Below are 21,951 nucleotides of genomic sequence, written 5' to 3' on the forward strand. Positions count from 1 at the left end.
ATGCTGAATGTACTTCGAGCTCAGAAGGGGATAGCTGAAGCTTTGACTTTGAAGTTGGTATTCTAGATAGATCTTTTATATTAGATTTTCCACTTTTTACTACTTCACTATATTGAGGTCTTGGAAACAAAAGTCTTTTTGCCTGGCTAATACTTAGATGTTCAGCATGAGCTTTCTCTATGGCTAACACTTCTTTTTTAAATGACTCACATTCCTTATGCCTTGCATTATGATTTCCCTTACAATTTATACATAATACTGGGGTAGTACATTCGCCTTCATGCTTTTTTAAGGAGCAGGCAGAACATAGCTGGCTCCTAGTACATACCTTTGCCGAGTGACCATATCCAAAACACATGAAACATTGGAGTGGTCTATGCTTAAAAGGTCTAACACGAAATCTCTCCTTGTCAACATATATATAATCAGGAACTTGATCATTATTAAAAGTGAAAATAATCATTCTTGATCTTGGAACCTTGAAAATCTTCCACACTTTATCATCGCACATTTCCAGCAATTCCTCGTCAGGCAGTTCATATAGGTCTTGACTGAATACTACTCCCTTGGCATAACTAAAACTATAGTGTGGTTTGACCTCTTTTATCATATCAGTATTTTTCAACTTAGAGATCATGTGACCTTGTCTATAAGACTTAGCATGAACCAAAAAACTATTCTTTCCAAACCTCGTAATATCAGAGTTGGTCATTGTTCCTGCCAATGTTCTCAAATGTTTCCTGAAGTGGAAAAGATTGCAAAATTCTGATTTTGTAGAAACAATTAGCCACCTGGCAGGTAAAGATGTCCTCACCTTACATTTCCCATCTGTAGTTTCCTGACTGACTCTTGCTGGATAAAAGGAATCAACTTCAATATTCTGGGGCATTTTATAAATTAACATACATTTTAAGTTTTCCTTAGTTGAGCACTTGAAAGCATTCATGGCATTATTATGAGTTGTAAACTCAATCCAAACCCTCCAAAATGCAAAATCTTTAGTTTCACAATACTTTATGACTTTAATTTCACCAAACCTTCCAAACATTTCCATAAACGTAAAACAATTGAAGTCTGAGGAGAGATTATCAACATAAAGGATTCTCTCACCACTGCTAGAACTTTCCATAGCCACATTCAAGGTCTTGTCATGGGTCATCTTTTGTACAACTGAATTTTCTATAGGATTGTCCTTGTCCGTGCCAGAGGTCGAAGAGGAGGGTAGTGTCAAGAGGTCGCATTGTCCGGGGGAGTTTATCATAGGGTCGTTATTCATAAATCCTTCAGCAGAAATTTGAAAAACCTACTGCAAATCAGGCAGAAAACCAGGCCCCCCACACCAACCCCTCTCTCACCAAAGACACTCAGCAGAGACTGACTCCCATATGTCCACTCCCTACCCTACCCCGAAGGGATAGCTCTACCATAACATGAGTGGCTCAAGTGTAAGCAAAACCTGCTTGATAGGACTGAGGGCATAACTAGTATGCAATCATCCCCATTCATGTTACAATAGAGGGCACACCGGAAAGAATGCCGAGAGTCCTACCGTAGAGACTATACCTCCCCGGATTCCGCAGGCTAGTCCCCCATAGGTAGTTCCGCCCCGATGGATATTGCTATGAAATCATATCAACATCCTCAGGGTCCAAACATACTCGAGAGGCGGACCAAACCTCTACAGTCTCTGCCATTTGGATCAAGAAAGAGCCAATGCGAAAAAAGCCCAGCCCCTGCCCAACCTGTAAGAAGGTTTTAGTGAAGAGGGGGGGGACAGCTAGGTTGAGCAACTGAGTTAAAGATAGTAGAATAGTGGAAATAAATTTAAGTAAGAGGAAAATTGAGACTTTTGGATTCGAACTGGGGGATATTTCTCCCAGTTCGAAAGCCCTCTTGCCCGCTATGCATTTTCAGCAGTCAGCTGAAAATGCATAACTTCGTCAAGGCAGTCTCAAATCAAGAGGGAACCCAGGTGGAGGCGGCACACCCCTCCTTGGTACGGCAGTGAGCGGCCCTTGCACGGCGGCTGTCGGCGTTACCGTCATCACATGTGGTGTATACACAAGTTGAGGGGCGGCGGCGTACCCTGGGGTAGATATTGTAGTTGTTGTGGTGGTCACTGCTCCATGGGTGACCGCCCCCGACCCCGCCAGCCGCTGAATCAACCCCTGGATACTGGGCACGCCCTGCAGTTCCAGTGATGCCCACACCTGCCCAAGGTTGTCTCCCACGGAAGATGCACCTGCGGAAGCAACAGTCGGGTCAATCTGAGGGGTACCCTCTCGCTTGGGGGGGGGGACGAACTCCACCCAGAGCGGACGGAAGACCCCGAATACAGTTGAACATCTGGGTAACGAGCGCCCTCCTCCACACTTGACGGATCGAGCGAGGAGAAGGACTCCGAAACTCCCCCTGCAAGGGAAGGCGCGAAACGTGGGGGCTGAGCAGGGGGTAGGAAGGATGACGAGGTATCCGTCACCAAAGGAGTAGCTGGAGAGCTTTCCGACGACTCCTTGGCAGGCCTTCGCTTCTTCCTACCCTCGTACAGGCCCCACTGCGCCTCAGACCAATTTACACATGTAATACATGGCTTGGTCCGAGAGCATTCATGCCCTCAGCACCGAGTACACAATTCATGAGGATCCACATCAATGAATGAGCGAAATCCGCCGCATTTACGCCCCTCCAGCCCGGGACACACTCTATGGGCGACCGGGGGGCGCGGCGAAAGCTCCACTTCTTGATCCATATTTAATTCACTTAATGAAAAATTAAAAAAGAATACTTACTGATTCACTTTCACTACCAAACAAACCAGTCAAAGAGAAAATATAACCAAGCATACGACGATGTAGCGGGCAGAGAGCGATGGCGAACGTCTTCACGCACCACGGCCGAAAGCAAAAGTGATTCTTCACCTCCCAGGCGCGCGGCATGCGCACTGTCGTACAAGCAGTTAACTACCGTTCTCCCTTGTTCGAAGCTTAAGACCGTTCCAGCTGCCACTAGCTACTTCCTATTGTTAAAGGACCGAGGGTTTGTATTACGTATCGGAACAATGGCATATTTTTGCTGACATATTGTCAATAAACATCCCAAATATTTAAGGTAAACAATAAAGCAATGTTACCTCACTCCACGAGAAACTGTACGAGAGAGAGAGAGAGAGAGAGAGAGAGAGAGAGAGAGAGAGAGAGAGAGAGAGAGAGAGAGAGAGATCCAAATTCTTGCACCTGAAAATGGCTGGCACATTTTTGCTAACATATATTATCAATGACAATATCACAGTATTTAAGGAAACCAATAAAGAAATTTTACTTCACTCTAGGAGATACAGAAAGATAAACAATACACAAATGTTACTTCACTCAATGTGAGAGAGAGAGAGAGAGAGAGAGAGAGAGAGAGAGAGAGAGAGAGAGAGAGAGAGAGAGAGAGAGAGAGAGAGAGAGAAATTGATGAAAAATATGTTCATCTGCGTGTTCAAACTAAAGAACTATAAAAGTTATTAACTTTATTCTCTGTTTAAACAGTTCTTATTCTCTTAATAACAAGAAAACACACAATGTAAGCCATATGTACATGATTTATTCTTCATTAATCAACTGTTAAATGCTCATTTAAATCTTAAATAGTCAGAATGAGAAATGTATGGTATAAAATTAACACAGACATACAAAGGTAGGAAATTTTTGACATACAATGCATTTTTAAGACACATTTTTATGCCATATCACTAGCAAATGTATTAGAAGCTGCATACAATACTTACAATGAGACCCATCTGCAGATTTTGCTGAATTCTGGGGATTACAGTACAGGTTCAGTATCAGCACAGTCTGCAAAATTATGATACAATTAGGGATGCCCTTATGTTAACCAAGGCCTACATTTCCAAACCTTACAACTACTACAGCTGTTGCACACTAAAGGAAGCTGAAGATATTCCTTAGCCACACACAATTCCTAAATATCCCTCAAACTCCTTTCCCACAGGGATGGCTGGATCACAGCAAGCAATTGCAGACTTGCCACTCAATAACCATTCCAAGTCCTCAAGGGAAAATTTTCAATTAAATAGTAATTATCAGAAATGCACAAAAAACCAAAGAAACTGCAATTCCACTATATGTAATACGTAACATTTTCATATCTGGAAACAATAGTTTTTCTTCTTCTCTTCCTACCAACACAGCTTGAAAGGAACAGGAGTTCTCAAGGTTTATTTGGAAGAAAACATAATCCTGAACAACCCATTACCATATATGTAGTCTGAGAATGTTTCCAAGACAAGAATTTCATACTGATGAAAACCTGAAAAAACAATGCACATGGTGCTATGAGGCATGGTAATAATTTCTGCTTTCTTGTTCTGACAATAAATTTCAGAAGTTTACCCAAAAATCTGATAAATTGTAAAGAAGTACAAAATAAAATCACACGTATAAATAATGAAAAAAGCTTAGTACAGTACTATACACAAATGAAATTACTTTAATGTGTATATTATCTTGCCATCATGTGCTTATCATTCCTTGACACTGATCATATTGGTAAGAAAACTTCCCATGAGAAGTCATACCTAAGGTAAATCAGCAAGGCTGAAGTTACATATACCAAGCAATATGAGAAAACTAAAATAAAAAAAAAAACTATCTGAAATTATATTATATGAAAAACTTATAATAACCCACCCACTATAAGTTTTATTACCTATAAAGTCAATAATGCATAGAGAAATCTCAACAAAGTATAATTTAACAGAGAATTTTTGTGTAAAGAACACTGTAAGCTCCATGATCCCTCAGCAATCAGAGTTAACATGTTAACACTTGGCTAAAGCGTGTTACGAGTGACTTCTTACGTGTGATTCACATTGATGGAAGAGAAAAGACAATTATGAAAACTATATCAAAATACGTAATCTGTTTTACCAATACAAACCTCTTACTTCACTTAAAACATAATCATTTTTAGCAAAACTAGTTACCTTAGATCACGAAATTCTTGACAAAAATTTACATAATTTTAGGCTGAAGTTATCAACATGGTCAATGCGCAGATTTTTCACCCAGCACTATTTGCATGGACAGTGGAAAATCTGGCTTTTAAGGAAGAGGAAATACAGTGGATACTGCCATAAACAGACAGTGGATAATGCCATAAACAGTGGTGAGGTAAGCTCCAAGCACACGCTAATATGTAATTAGGAAAATAACGTGTAAACAACCATTACCCAAGGCGTGTGATAATGACAATGGCAATTCAAAAGATACATCTCATTCAGATTTACATGTTTCTCAGGAAGCATTGCAAGGAGAGTTATAAGTCCATGTGGCTTGCTGGATTGAGAAATGTACACATGGTGACTGAGCAGATAACCACAGCCCTCATTCTCAGCACCTATCCCATCAACAGGCCCTGTCTATCTACTTTACATGTCATTATAAATCATTCCCTGCCTCAGCATGATAAACCTACATATGGCCAAATCAGATAGGCTAGGATGACACTCCCATTAATTAAAAGGTTTGTATTCATAATATTAAAATGATTATAAATTCACTGTGTTCTTACAATGGATAAGTCTTTTATTTTACTAATCCTTATTTACTACTTACAATGTAACAGCTCTAAATGTTTCTGACTAATTGGAAACCCAAAAAACTGGTTGCAAGAACTTGAAATGTTTTAAGAGCTCTACCATGTAAACTAACCATCTAGGATATACTTAGCTACGGTAGCAATATGTATAACTTTCGGGAGTCACAGGAACTTCACAATACTCACCATGAACAAAAAGTACCTGTGTTGTTTTGGACTCATCCACCAAGTGTTCAAAGAGCAAAAAAAAAAAAAAAGGAGTTGAAAGTTAATTACAGACGACAGTCTAAACAATCAAACTAAAATTCTTTAAAGTCGAACAGCTGGTACAAAGGGTCTCTTCTCAGAGAATAAAATTTACATCATACATCACTGGTGATAACTTCGTCAAAAACTTTATGATAGGATAATTTGAATACTGTACATTTAAATTTTAGACAATTTCTTTGGGGGACTTTTGCACAAGACTTGTTAAGTTACTGAAATTTTAGCATTAATACAAACCATATATTTGATGTTAACTACTGTAATATCTTCATGAAAGAAAATGGATTATGTGGGGGTAAACACAAGCCCTTTCAGACTCCAAACGTCGTCCTTTCCCAGACCTCAGATGTGCCTAGCTTCTACTGGAGGTTTCAAAGGAGGGCCCTCAGTCAAACCAGGGTCCTTGGATTTCCCAGCTGAGCCTGGGAAGAACCCCTATCTATAGCATAATGGCTTCCAGGATTCCCAGGATAATAAGACAAGGGCCTCTCTGCCAAACAAGGGACACTAGACTCCTCACAGAATACAGTGGTACCTCGACATACGCAAGGCTCAACTTACGAAAAACTCGAGATACGAAAGCAAATACAAAGATTTTTTTGGCTCTAAATACGAAAATAGTTCAGGATACGAAAGGTTGTTGCTGTAAAGTCCAGAGATTCGCCCGGAACACCGATAACAATTTTAAAACTTGCGCGCCGCCAACTCAGTAGACTTGCCACCATCCTCCCGCTCTCCCATTGGTTCCCGATGCTAGTCACTGCCATAAGAACCTGCTCTCCTATTGGTCAGCATCTCTCCCATGATCCCATCATGCATTTACATAGTGGCGCGCTTTTTTGGCCACTCGGCTGCATCATCGGTATTGTAAGCACGCGGAATTCGTTCATTCTATACGATTTCATTTGTTAACGTAAATTTGTTTATTAACATACATTCGTTAGTGATTTCGTTATAGTACTACTTTATCGTGTTGTGTGAGAACTTTACTACATACGTATATGTACTACATAACTTAAATACGTACAGTATATAATTAGTCATGGGTCCCAAGAAAGTTGAAGTTCACGGAAAGAAGAGGATGCTTTCTTTGGAGACAAAAATGGAGATAATTAAAAAGAATGAAGGTGGCATGCGATTGAGTGTGATCGCCAAGGAATATGGCCGAAATCCGTCGACAATAGGCACCATCCTTCCAAGGGCGTGACTATTTTGTCTAGCAAGAGGAGCCACGTGCACATGAGATGGAAAGGCTGCTTCTTGTCTGGATAAAAGACAAAGAAATCGCTGGCAATACAATAATGGAGACAGCAATCTGCCACAAGGACAGCGCTATTTTCGGTGATTTGATTGCCCAGGCCGAAGATGACGGAGAAGGGACATCGATGCCAACCCCAGAGTTGAAGGCTTCTCATGGGTGGTTAGAAAAATTCCGTAAACGGACTGGCATCCATTCGGTGGTGCGGCATGGGGAGGTGGCCAGCTCGGACACGAAAGCGGCCGAAGACTTTATTAAGACATTCGACAAGATGACAATCTAGGAAGACTACAGTTCTCAGCAAGTCTTCAACTGTGATGAGACTGGCCTTTTTTGGAAAAAAATGCCTTGTGGGACGTACATCACACAGGAAGAGAAGAAGCTACCCGGGCATAAGCCTATGAAAGACGGGCTTACGCTCGCACTTTGTTCGAACACCAGTGGGGATTGCAAGGTGAAGCCCCTACTTGTGTATCATTCGGAGACTCCTCAAGCCTTCAAGGCCCACAAAGTGCTTAAGGAGAAGCTTCCAGTGATGTGGAGGGCTTAATGCGAAAGCCTGGGTAACGAGACTTTTGTTCACCGAGTGGGTAAATCTGTGTTTCGGCCCGACAGTGAAGATATTGTTGGAAGAGAAGGGCCTCCCTCTAAAATGTCTGCTGTTATTGGACAATGCCCTTGCTCACCCTCCTGGCCTCGAGGAAGATATCCTAGCGGAGTATTCTTTTATCAAGGTTCTTTATCTTCTGCCTAACACCACCCCTCTCCTCCAGCCCATGGACCAGCAAGTGATATCGAACTTCAAGAAGCTGTATACGAAACATCTTTTCAAGAGATGTTTCGACATCACCGATACCACAAACCTCACCTTGTGTCAATTTTGGAAGGAGCATTTTGATGTTGTGTTTCGAGGCAAACCTTGAATTCTTCATGGAGGAAACTCTGGCCTGATGCCGTATCCGCCCAAGACTTCAAGGGATTCGACGTGGGCGAAGCTAGTGCTGCAGATTCAGGAGCAGTTGACGATCCTGAAACTGTTTTGCAACCAGATCTTGATGAGATCGTTGCACTTGGCAAGTCCATAGGGCTGGTCGTCGACGAGGACAACATCAATGACCTTGTCGAGGAGCACCAAGAGGAGTTTACGACGGATGACCTAAAGGAGTTGGAGGCCATGCAACATAACGTCATTCAATAAGAGTTCTCTAGCAGCAGCGAGGAGGAGGAGGACGACCCTATGACAACGGCAGAAATTAAGGATGCTCTAGCTGCTTTTCATAAAGTACAATCATTTGTAGAAAAGAGGCACCCCGAAAAGGCTTACACAGGTCGTATGCTTACACAGGTCGTATGCTTGCGCAGTTCGATGACGTTTGCCTGAGTCGTTTCAGGAACATTGTGAAAAGTAGGCAGAAGCAATCTTCCTTGGATAGTTATTTTTTTAAAAAGGCCTTTAGTAGGAGTAAGCAAAAAGGAAGATCCAATTGATACTATGAAAAAACAAAAAGTTGAAAGTGGTGAAGAAATTTAAAATTTGAAAAAAAAAAAAAAAAAAAAAAAAAAAAAAACGTAAAGTATACAAAGTAAAATTTTTTTTTTTATAATTAAAAAAAAAAAAAAAAATTTAATTTTTAAGTTTTTGTAAAGTTAATTTGTTACAGTTTTGTTAATGTGTTTCGTAAAGTTTAGTTTGTTTCCTGACATTTTTTAACGTGTTTCGTAAAGTTAAGTGTACATACTATAAGAAGTTTTCTGCCGTTTGCCCTCCTCCTCTGTCGCCACTTTCAGAGATAGCCTCACTCGAAAGGTAAGGTTCCACATTTTACTACATACATACATATTTCTTGTATACCATGTACATTAATACACTTTATTTACAGGTACATACATATTAGTACATACTAGTACGTATTAAGTTAGGTATTGAATGGTCCAAACTGTTGTAGTATTTCATTGTTTATTGGTCAATTTAGCTTGATTATAAAATTTACAGGGATGTATTTGTAAGGCTTGGAACAGATTAGGCATTTTACATGTAAAATGCGGTTCAAGATACGAAAAGCTCATGTTACGAAGGCCGCCTCGGAACGGATTACAGTGGACCCCCGTATTCGCGGACTCACACATTCGCGGATTTCTCTCGGGAACGTTTCCCCGCATTATTCGCGGAAAATTCGCGCATTCACGGTATTTTTCTATGAGAAATATCCACAAATTCCTGGTTTTTGTGATCAATTTCATCATAAAATGCACTTTTTGTGATAGAAATATTAAAAAAACCAAGTATGAAAATTTTTAGTGGTTTTTCTTAAGTTTTAACTAACAAAATAGGCTGTTTTTAGTGCTTTTATAGGGGTTCCAAACATTCGCGGATTCTAACTATTCAAGGGGGGTCTGGTACGCATCCCCCGCGAATACGGGGGAAACACTGTAATTTCATATGTCGAGGTACCACTGTACTCTAAAGGAGAGTTCAACTCGGTCGAAAGAATACTGTTTAGTGTTTATAATAATGATTTTGATTTGAACAAAATTAAGAAAAAGCCACAGCTTGGTTCCAGTTTCCTATTATGCTAGCTGTTCTACTTGAGGCTGGCATTAGAATTAATTTTAAATCCAAGGAGCCAGAGACCCAAAATGGCCTCAAAGCACATTGTCCTATGAATCAAGGGCCATTCAAGAACCGCAGAAAAATAAATCTATATTACTATTTGAGGCAATCCTATGGGGAATCCAGAGGGAGTATTGGTTCTTGAATATAGAATTTAGGCCAAAGGCCAAGCACTGGGATCTATGAGGTCATTCAGTGCTGAAACAGAAATTGACAGTAAAAAGTTTGAAAAGTGTAACAGGAAGAAAATCTCGCAGCTGTGCTATGAATAAATTGTTGGGAGAGGGTGGAAAGCGCGAATGAAGAAATGGAATATGAAAGTAGCTACAGTAAAAGGGACAAAAGGGTTTGCAGCTAGGGGCTGAAGGCATGCTGCAAAGAACCTTAAGTAATGCCTACAGTGCTCAGAAGTGGTGCACAGATGGCACTAACCCCCTATGGAAAGCACTGGTTATTGTTCTGCCAATGGGTTCTTTTATGGTACCTCCCAGGGAAACCCAGAGACCAACCACTGAAAGGGTCTTGTCCTGGGCTTTGCTAGGAACCAGAGAACTAGGTTTGACATTCAGACCTTCCAACAGAAAACATGCAAACTTAGGGGTTAAGAGAGCAATGATAAGTTTATCAGGTGTGCTCGATTCTTAAGGAGGATATCACTTCCAAACGTCCCTTCTTGTACTGATGGTTGTAATTACTCTCCTGTGGGTTTAACCTGCTTTAGTTTGTTTTCACTTCATTCCTCCACATATCCTACCATTTATTCTTCATACTGGGCTTCAGCAATGTCATACTATTTATGTGGATTTTATTTTTCCTACTCACTGCAGCTGCAGACTGGGCTATTTTATCTACTGCTTTATTTCCTTTAATGCCTACAGAAGCATGGATCCAGCAGTTCAAATACATATCTCTGTCATCACAGATGATGATGTAGTTAAGTGCAGGCTAGCCTAACAGTGGGAATACTTACCTGGAGGAATATGTACTGAAAGCTATCCTTCTGTCAAGAAGGGCTTCTAAGATACTGGTTATGGTGCAAACTAAAATGTTTAAGTAAAATAAGATAATTCTCCATTGTACGAACACACCTAATACTAATATTACATGATATTATACTGTTTTGTAGAAAAAAAAGATCAGCAACAATCTCCTAACTGCAAAGAAGTCAGTCTGAGTCTGCACAAAAACAAATATCAATTGTTTTACTAATTACTGTACCTACATCAATAAATAACTCTCACAACTGAAAAACTATTATGCAATTTAACTTTGCCTCACCTTACAGCTATCCAAACTGGGCTATCATTAACTGAATACTTTCACAACTCACCATGCTAATAACAACAAAAAAGAAAAATGGAGCTTCACAAAGTCTACTAGCTATAAAATTTCTTTTGAATTTTTTCACTAACTAGGTCTATAGACTCATATTTATTAAACACAAATGGTTCAGTCTTTGGCTAATACTGTACATGGTACAACAGACTAATAAAAACTACTAGTAAGCATCCAAACTGTCTGATTAATCACTAAAACAAATTAGCAGATACCCAGATTAAAAATACAAGAAATAAAGATTCTATAAACTATAACATAGCTGTTTTTTTTTCTGACAATAAACAAGGATAAAGCTTGAGAATTGCCACAAAAACTTGTGTGTGGAAAAATACTCTGACACACTCACAGGCAGTCTTTATACATACAAATACAAAACTTGCAACGTAACATGATTGAGGTCCTTAGGCAGCACATACTATTAAAAATATGTATGGCCAAAACTGTAAATGAAATTTACTTTAAGACAAATTTTAGAGTGGGGAATACTGTAAAATTCTTAAACATTGTACTTTACATTATCTGTAACTATTTTAGGCCTTGTTAATGTATCAAAAATGTTGTTAGAGGTTCACCTTTTATTAATTATGAAGCCTTTTACTAACAATTTTTTATTAAAAATTTTTTTCTGGGAAAAGCTACCAAATAATAAAAACTATAAATGCATAATAAGCTAATCCCATGAGAAATATAACACTTTGAAATACTGATACCTCATACCGAACTCTAAACATACAACTCTACATAAAAAAATATGCAAACTGTAAGTCAACTGTATATACATATGAGTACTGACAGGGTAATAACTATATGAATACAGTATAACAGACTGATTATGAAAGGCACTTCACAAAAACTGTAGTAGTTTTGCAATAAGCTCATTACACATATACTGCCACATTTGTGACCTTTGAAGGACCAATAAACAAACACACACATTGCAATCTTTTGTTCAACGCAGATAGAGTGGAAATAGTCCAGCATATGTAACCCCTGGATCCACAGGTCCACAGCAGTCAAATGCCTTACTTTTCATGTGTCTGCAGTAGTATCAACAGCTGAGAATTTCAAAAACTTGGACATTCCTGCAGGCCTATTAAAAAAAAATTATAAATAATCAAACTAATGAATTCTTCTATTTAGGTAACTTCTTTCCATCATCACTTTCATGACAACTAAAGCATCCATAGAAATGTTGATTTTTCCGAGTTATTTGCCACTAGGACCTCACCTTGCAAAAAATAGTGGTTCATGTTCCCTAGATTCATTAGGATTACACAAATATGCACACCTTGTTTTACACACCTTCTACTTCTCTGAGTTTGAATTCCATGCTAATCTTTTTTCCCAGGAGCTCTCTATGGGTCCTACAGGTCACACAATATGTTAATTCCGGGGTATTCACCACATCGTTCCTCCCAATCTTTATGGTTATTTGATTGATGGGTTTGTGGTGAAACAAACTATGTTTCTAAGAACAGAGGTAATTTTCTCAACTTACCCATAACTTAAACTCCTCCCAGCCCCCTGGCTTTTTAAAGATCACACTACATACTATTATTGCTATGAAGTAGTTTAACTAGAAGACTACATGAAAGGTAAGACAGTTGGCTGCTGTGGACTTGTGGGATAAAGGGGGTGCAAGTACTGGACCACTCTTCTTTTTGTCCGGGAAAAAAAAAAAATTGTCTGGGAGATTCAATGACCATTAACATGTTTAGACATGAGTGATGGATTTGCAAGAAAAAGTGTTATAATTAAATTGTATGCTTGATAAGGTTAAGAAACTTAACAAAAACTTTTTTCTTCTGAAGATGGAAATGAAACCCACAAAATTACTGAGTATAACTTGTTTACTTTTAAGTGTTGAGTAAAATACTATGTAAATACTTACAAGTAAACATGTTATACTCAGTAATTTTGTGGGTTCTTTTTCCATATTAAGAAAATTTCTATTTAGGTTAATACAAAAAATACAAATCTATAACTAAAACAACACACTTGAAATGACTAAATAAGAGTAGTATAGGGAGTTAACAAGTTTGAATAAGCTGTAAAATGGTCAAGTGTAATAGTTTTAAATAAGCTGTAAAATGGTCAAGTGTAATAGTTTTAAAATAGTATTAAAAAAGGGGTACATCCTCTTTACAATAATGTATACCTGAATATATGAGAATACCTTGCATTAGTGAGCAAAATATTGCCTAAGATATTAAACCTAATCTAAAGTTTGTGTTAATGAAAATTACACTTGTACTTTAACTAACAGGGAAAAGTCGTGTTAGGAAGAATTGAAGCCTCAATCCCTGCCATCACCTTAATAGCATGTGGAAGACTGAAGTCTTGAGAATGGAAAATGTAATTAATTTCCATCATAAAAAACACTGAACAATGATAAAGAATAACATATAACATATTTTGCAAAGAAAGAGTACATAAAAGATTGGAATAAAATAAGGAGAAAGCAAAATGATTAGAAAACTAAAGAAAAAGGAGACCACTATAGACAGCTAATTTTTGTTAGTTTCAAATCTGTGTAAGGTGATACTAAAATTCCTGAGAACTTGCTGAGTAGCTCTGCAGATGTTCACACTAGGCAAACAGAATTCTGAAAAATGAAATGCCAACTCAGTGTTTCCCAATATGAATTTATAACAAAATTATTACAGTGGGGCATCGCTTATTCACGGATCAGTATTCACGGATCCAGTTAATCACAGGTTTTTTCTTGGACCGTTTCTCATGTTACATCACTGGTATGAATCGCTGCATCACAGGTTTGTTGTGTTGCGTATGCGATGTTTTTCGGTAGGCTAACCCTCGGCCGTGGTCCGATAACTACCAACATTCATTTAAAGACTCATATAATGATATTAACTGACAATAAAGGTAATAAAACCATTCTCACCTAATATATTGTCCTATCTTCGAAATAAATAGCCTATTCAAGGTTTATGTACGACGTTCATTGGTAGGCTAAGCGTAGTTGCAGTGCAATAACCAACAACGTACACAAACATTCACATTATGATATTAACTGACAATAAAGGTAATAAAACCATTCTTACCATATATATTATAGTCATATCTTCATAATAAATAGCCTATTCGAAGAATAATTCCACATCATTGCACTCAACTTATCGTCGGAGTGGCCAGCCACAAAATGTAAGCATATACCTTCACGTACGAAAATGGTTTATGTATACGGTTGCGTTCAAAGCGACATTTTTTGTTTTGATAAACTTTTAGAAATTTTAATAGTAGTGGTAGTGTAATTACAGTAGTAATAACATTAAGGCTAAAATTAATTCGAACTTCATTATTATTTTGGCAGTATTCGTATATAACTTCTCTGAACAATGAAGTCATACAAACGCTATTTGTCATAGATTATCGTAAGTATTGCTGTTTGTTATTGGCGACGAAGCGTAAACGAAATACATAAAAGCTTTTTTTACCTTATATATTATCGTCATATCTTCATAATAAAAAGGCTATTCGTGGAGTAATTCCATATCAGTGAAATCAATTTTATCTATGCGAGGCCAGCCAGCTGCAAAATGTACGTACGTATATGAAAATCAAATTATGGTAGCGTTCACAGCAAGATTATCTTTCGAAATTTTTATAGTACTATTCATGCTACGTAGTAATAATGTTTAGAATATACGTAACATTAATTTTCAATACAAAATATCATCGTTATTTTGGTAGTGAATAATAGTTTAGAATTATCATACATACATTGCATTGTTATGGGTTTGTGCCAGTGATAAAACAACCAAAATAACGTTCTCCTTTAAGTCAACGCGTTTAGGAAAAACATGACATAGAATCGACTTTTGCGACTTCGTTCACTTTGATATTTTTAACGATACATAACTATCATTTGTACTACTAAAACCATCTTCACATAAGTAATTTTTCGTAAGATATGTGTTGTTACAAAAAGCTAGCTTATACATAAAAAGGCTTTTATAATTTAAGTCACCACCTATACATATGTACCCAAAACTCATTGTGGGGAAATTTACTACTGTTTCCTCGGGTATTGAAATACTTTAGCATCATTCAAACACTTTAATAATATAATGCATAAATACTAGGCTATACATATTTACATCGTATACAAATACTACATACAGTTATATACACATACTTTTATATACAAAGTTAACAGTTATATACACATACTTTTATATACAAATTAATCATATGAGTAGTGATCAGACGACAGCTGTGCACTGGACTATGTACGTACTACTTGGAAGATAAAACAAACAAAAATTTTTGTTGTTGTTAGTCGCCGGGATAGATTAACATTTTTCCAGAGATTAAAGAGCTGAATTTTGTTTTGAAGGTATGTCAACCGCGTTAGTAAATAGGTATCATCTTCTAAGGAATTTTTTTTCTCTTCTTTTTGCGGAAGAATCTTCAAGCCATTTTGCATTCAAAGTAATGAGAAGGAATCATTCTATTCTTCATGAAATAAGTAAAATACTTACACTAATAATAAAAACTAAAACTACGTACTGTATGCAAAACACATACATCATCGTTAGCTTCGTGTGTGTAAACGTTCATTCTAAGAAATTACAGAGTAGTATAACTAACACCTGATTGGTTGGTTGGTTGGTAGCCATGGAGATCTGTTATCCAATGACTGCCCTCTACTTCTGTTCTATTTATAGACATACGCCATGGATGGCACTAGGTTTGAACGTTACCATGTTCGTGATTTTCTGACTTGCTGACGGCAAAAATTACTCAATAATTTTCTTTATATAATTATTCCTTCGTGAAAACAATAATATAATATCGCGGTTTGACATACCTTTCAAAACAAAATTCAGCTTTTTAATCTCTGGAAAAATGTTAATCTATCCCGGCAACTAACAACAACAAAATTTTTGTTCGTTTTATCTTCCAAGTAGTACGTACGTAGTCCAGTGCACAGCTGTCGTCTGATCACTACTCATATGATTAACTTTGTATATAAAAGTATGTGTATATAACTGTTAACTTTGTATATAAAAGTATGTGTATATAACTGTATGTAGTATTGTATACGATGTAAATATGTATAGCCTAGTATTTATGCATTATATTATTAAAGTGTTTGAATGATGCTAAAGTATTTCAATATCCGAGGAAACAGTAGTAAATTTCCCCACAATGAGTTTGGGTGCATATGTATATCTAAGATGACTTAAATTATAAAAGCCTTTTATGTATAAGCTAGCTTTTGCAACAACACATATCTTACGAAAAATTACTTATGTGAAGATGGTTTTAGTAGTACAAATGATAGTTATTGTATCGTTAAAAATATCAAAGTGAACGAAGTCGCAAAGTCGATTCTATGTCATGTTTTTAACTTTAACGTATAGTGGTATGAAAAACACCAGTGTGTCGTAGCGATGCGTCATCAATATAGTGGTATGAAAATACCACATGGTGTTGTAGCGATACGTAATCACAAAGTACAAATCCTTTTCCCGGACCATCCTCAGAATTTTACGACTCTTCAACTTCAAGATCGATATGGTTAAAATATTATTATATAGTCATACTTATTGTTAAAATTCACAAGTTGAACTGCAAAACATTATTATATTTTGATTGTTATGTACATATATTTTTTTGTGTTTTTACGGGGAATGTTTGTTTTGAAAAATAATACCCATTAGTGAACATATGGTATTAATTGTCCCACTATTTTATTATAGGTGATCTTAATTATCTCACATTCATTTAACAGTATTATATTAATATTTATTTAAATAAACTGTAATTAATAAATAACAATAATGAAAAACATAAAGGGAAAAAATGTTTTGCTGCACGTAGTGGTGTTTGTTTGATTATGCATCTGACCTCACATTTCCGAAATCTGAAAAATTCCAAAAACCGAAACATCGGAATGTGTGTGTACTGCACATTTTTTTAAACACGCACACAATGTCTACACATTTACTGCAAATTACAGTACGTACGTATTTATTCCTGAGAGAGAGAGAGAGAGAGAGAGAGAGAGAATGATTAAGGACTCCAAGGCGTGTTATTTTTACAATTATTTTATTATCTTGGGATTTTTTTTTTTTAATCTTAGATTTTCTATTCAATTCTCGAGATTAATAAGAAAATTACCGTAAATTGACTAGCATCAGCACACATCTGAATGACTCGGCCATTAGCAGGCTAAACCACCAACCTTATGAACTTGCATGATACATGAGATACATGACAAAACACAAAACCACTGTTTATTGGTGAAAATTAGGGGGTGCACGATATGGGAGATTGCACGTTATTCGAGTATATACGGTATGTGATTTTTTTTAGCCTTTTATGGAACAAAATCTAGCAAGAAATTGCCATTCCCAGTTGGCAACACTGGCCTACAAACGTTTGTTTGTTGTTGTTATGAAATGTGGTGTGCGGCGCGTTCTTTAAATTGTACCCATATAAACGAGTTAATTATGTGGCATCCAAAAGCCCTGATTCTTTTACTCTTATGGGAAAGACGCCTAAAGGTCAGATGAAGGTTTTTACGTGGAATATACTAGTATTAACGTGTTGTGACGAAGGGAAGAGATGTTTCGCTGCATACTGTTGGTAGCATTATCGTTATTATATTACTGGATTGCACTGCAAAATCGTCGCCATCTTTTATCAACATAGATTGTTGGTGAGTACCCATATGATTTACATATTTTGATAGTTCTCTTACCACTCATCCTCTCTTTCCTTGTAAAAAAAAAGAGGCCCACCATGCGTATGTAGGCTTCTAGCTGTAATCCCTAGGCTAGTAGGCTACATATGTACAGTAGTACATATACTACATTTATTTTTAAGGCTAATTTTGTACAATAACTTTAAAACTGTCTTGAATTTAGTTTTAGGTGATAGTTGAAAACATATTTGGTGTTTGAACTAAAGTAGGCAGTTATAAACATTGGAATAGTGGTCTTGGGTGGGTTAACTATTAAAGTAGGCAGTTTTAAGCAATTTTTGAGGGGGGTATCAGGATAACACGGGTATTTACTTATCACGGGGGGGTTCTGGGCCCTATCCCCCGTGGATAACGAGGCCCCACTGTATTGCTACTGTTATTAAACAACAGTTTAATCAGATCACCAAGTCATAATGTCTAAGCTCTTAAAGGATGACCTGATGCATTTGTTCTTAGTGATAAAAAAATAAACGGAAAGTGGACAGCCAGGTAACCAGAGGTTGTATTCAAAGAAGGCATATTATAGATTCACAGTCACAAAAAGGGGGACCAACTTTTAAAGAGGGAACTACCTGTTAAAGGTTGTATCAATCACAAAAATGAAAGGAATTTTTGTAAAGGTTACACCTATAACAAGCAGTCTAAGTTATATGTGAAAGGGTTATATACACATAATAAGTACCTAAGCCAGACAATCTATTTCATCATTAAATAAAAGATTCCATAGCTGGCATGAGAGGACTTGAAGTCTGTGCTGATTATTAGTTACCTATTAGAATCATACTGGGTATAAATTCTGAAGTTGCATGGCGACACAAAATGAATAGATAACAGAAGTAATTCATTGTAAAAGAAAAAGGGGAAAAGATGTCTGTTAAGAAAACAAATGGAAAGTCAGTTTATAAAAACAAGAAAGACATGATGGGTCTATGACCTAAACACCATCGTCTAAGAAGTACTATACCAATATAGTATCCTATGAAAGGAAAATGCATGCCAAACTGCTTATATTACTTCCATTTCTAATCAACAATATCCATACAATAAGTTACATTTCTAGCAACATCTGCAACTGCACAATGACAGCTGCTTTCCAAACTCCTATGCTATATTATATGCATCATAATCTTCTTTACTAAAAGGACCATGTATTCTGGACACATAAACACTTGCAATTGACAAGGTTAAAAAAAAAGCACCCAAATCACCACCCATTCTCTCTAAACATGACAATACATTAGAAGGGTTCATTATTAACACCCAACATGGGGTATGTATTAGATGTGTTCATTACATCAACTATAGCAGAGTCCAGCTAGCTTTGCAGTTAAGCCCAGCCCACTGATTACGTAACGACCATTCCTTGAAGCTGACTGGTTGGAAATAGTTTTGAAAAGTTGGTTAATCTATGGCACTTTTCATTTTGATTTATATTTTGCAATGGTTATTTTACTGAACTAAAATATGTTGCGCTGGTTATCATAAGGAAGCGTTATATTATCCCTTGAAATAAAATGATAATACATACCTACAAATGGTGAAAAAGAAAACTGGAAAATTTGAATAAAGTCAGAAGTATTCCACCTTCCTGCAATCTCGTATGTCATAGATGAGGTTTGCCTGAATACGGAGGTGACACTGGGAATGTCTGTGTTCGAACTGGTGCACTTGAAACACTGGATAATGGTAATTACCGTCAGATATTGTCAAGCGTGTTTACCATTCTAAATTTAAAAACACAAAGACTTCCTCAGAGTTATGCAGACTGGTATTTCACATTGACTTTAGGAAATTTTACTACATTTTAAGTATCTTAAAATCAATTTCATAGGAATCCTTTAGACATTTGGAGGGATGATAAGCAGTGACAACACTCTACAACACCAGACTACCTTTGTTTAACAAAAAGGTTACAGTATGATAGGCTATACAAGTCATATTAAATATAAATTACTGGGAATTTTCTTAAGGATATTACCTCCTTTTGAAATAAAAGGATCATAAAAAAAGACATTGACGTAGAAGGTCCTATGTCTTTTTGTCGGTTTATGAAGCTTATGGCATTTGAATTATAGGCCTATCTTGTATTCAGCCATTTTACTGTGGTTCTTGTTGTGGTTATTCTTGTTTTTGTTGCTGCTGTTATGGTCCTTATACTAGTGTCTTTGAAAATTTTTCATATGGTATCCTAGCACTGCAGAATAAACATAGACCTGGCATAAAGAATTATCTGCCTACTCTTGTTAACTAAAATTTAGATAACTGAGATCTTTTTGAATATATGTAGTCTGTGCTAAAATATTCTCCTAACAAGAGAGAGAGAGAATCTACTATAAGAATGCCGCCAAAACCAAGTGATTCATGGGCTACTCACAGACTGGTTTGGATCATCTCAAAGTCATATTTTTCTAATTTGCCAAGTATCTTATGATGCCTTCCTACCATAGCCTTCCTTTTCATAGAAATGCTACAACAGCCTTATATTTAATTGTCACAGTAATATAATCTGTTATCCTTTAGTAAATATATTTTCAATGTAGTTGAAAATTGATAGTTGTGTGTAAGGCTGAGACAGTCCTAAGATTGATCTGTGTGTGCCATCAGCTATGTGTCCACAAGTTTTTCTTTTATTCTCTGTGGTATAAGTGGTGTTACAGTTACTATGGCCATCCACACATGGATGTGTATGTGCTCTTGCTTATATGTGTATATTTCACTTTATACATATACGTACTACATTACATATATCGTGGAGTTGAAACTAATATAATAATTAAAATCTACTCTATTTCCAACAGATACAGGCAACTTATTTGCACTAAGAAATTGATGTGTAGGCCCATGCCATGTCACTGTCTCAAAATATAAGAATTTTATGTGTAGGCCTATGCCCTGACATTACTTCAAAATATAAGAATTTGACGTGTAAGCCTATGTATGCCCTGTCATAGCCTCAAAATATAAGATATTGATGAGTAAGCCTATGCCCTGCCATTCCCTCAAAATATAAGAATCTAATGTGTAAGCCTATACCCTGTCATTGCCTCAACATATATGAACTTGATGTGTAGGACTATGCCCTGTCATTGCATCAAAATATGACAATTTGTCCAAAATTGCATTTTTCCTAACTATACAAACCTGAGGTCCTTTTACAATAGGAAGGTACTAGCGGCAGCTGGATAGGTCGTAAGCTTTCGAACAAGGGGTTCGGTAGTTAACTGCTTGTCCGACAGGCGCGCGCGCGCGACTGGGAGGTAAACAAATCACTTTTGCTTTTGGCCCAAGCAAAAACTGCAGAGTGAGGGGTGGCATGAGGTGGGGCTATGTGTAAAAGGACCTCAGGTTTGTATAGTTAGGAAAAATGCAATTTTGGACAAATTGTCATTTGTTCCGACACGGCATACAAACCTTCGGTCCTTTTACAATAGGAAGACTCACTTCTTGGTGGGAGGAATCTGAGTCTTTTGTGAACAGACTGGTGTTCGCCCAACCTTGGAAGCCTCCCTGGTCGTAAGAGCGAGGGAGGGATCCAAGCCTCTGTCCGATTGATCGGGGTGTGCACCGCAGGATCAATGGTCAGACCTCTGGACCGAGTACTAAGAGAGAGGCATGCGTATCTCTTCGTACCAGCAACTGTTAAGAACTTGTTCCTGTACAGGAGCAAATATAAAGTTCATGGGTTTGACTCGTTGTAGGCATCCACTTCCCCCCCTTGTAGAAGGAAAGTGGTGGATATCTGCTCCTAATCCCTAGTGAAAGGGATAGGATGGGGCTCTGTCATATAGCTCACCTGCATCTCGTCCTCATCCAGCGTAGTGACGACCATGGCCCTCTGCCCACAGGTAGAGGGGAAGGAAAAGATGGGAAGAGAGAGCCAGTCACTCACTCACTCACACATCCATCCACACAGTCACACCAGGACTCGATGCTGTTCAGCCTGCGAGGGTCTGGGTTAGCTACACAACTTGTTGAGCAGCCACCACGGGTCCCAAGGAAAATGTATCCAAGGACCTGTGGGCAATATCCCGAAGGTAGAAGGACGTAAAGGTAGTCTGGTTAGAACCAGACCCCCTGCCTTCAGGACCTGCGCCACGGAGAAGTTTCTTACGGAACGCCAACGACGGGCCAATACTT

At 37.5% G+C, this 21,951-nt stretch overlaps 1 protein-coding gene across 5 annotated transcripts in view; it reads right to left on the reverse strand.

Annotated features, from left to right (window-relative positions):
- The window catches only part of LOC135202354 (splicing factor U2AF 26 kDa subunit-like), a 144,934-nt gene that overhangs the window by 92,752 nt on the left and 30,231 nt on the right, over positions 1 to 21,951 (reverse strand). For all 5 annotated transcript variants that reach the window (XM_064231716.1, XM_064231720.1, XM_064231717.1 and 2 more), the window contains one exon: positions 3,773 to 3,839. In XM_064231716.1, the coding sequence (XP_064087786.1) occupies positions 3,773 to 3,839 (67 nt within the window). The remainder of the gene's footprint in view (positions 1 to 3,772; positions 3,840 to 21,951) is intronic.

Source organism: Macrobrachium nipponense, chromosome 30, assembly GCF_015104395.2.
Source record: "Macrobrachium nipponense isolate FS-2020 chromosome 30, ASM1510439v2, whole genome shotgun sequence".
Lineage (NCBI taxonomy): Eukaryota > Metazoa > Arthropoda > Malacostraca > Decapoda > Palaemonidae > Macrobrachium > Macrobrachium nipponense.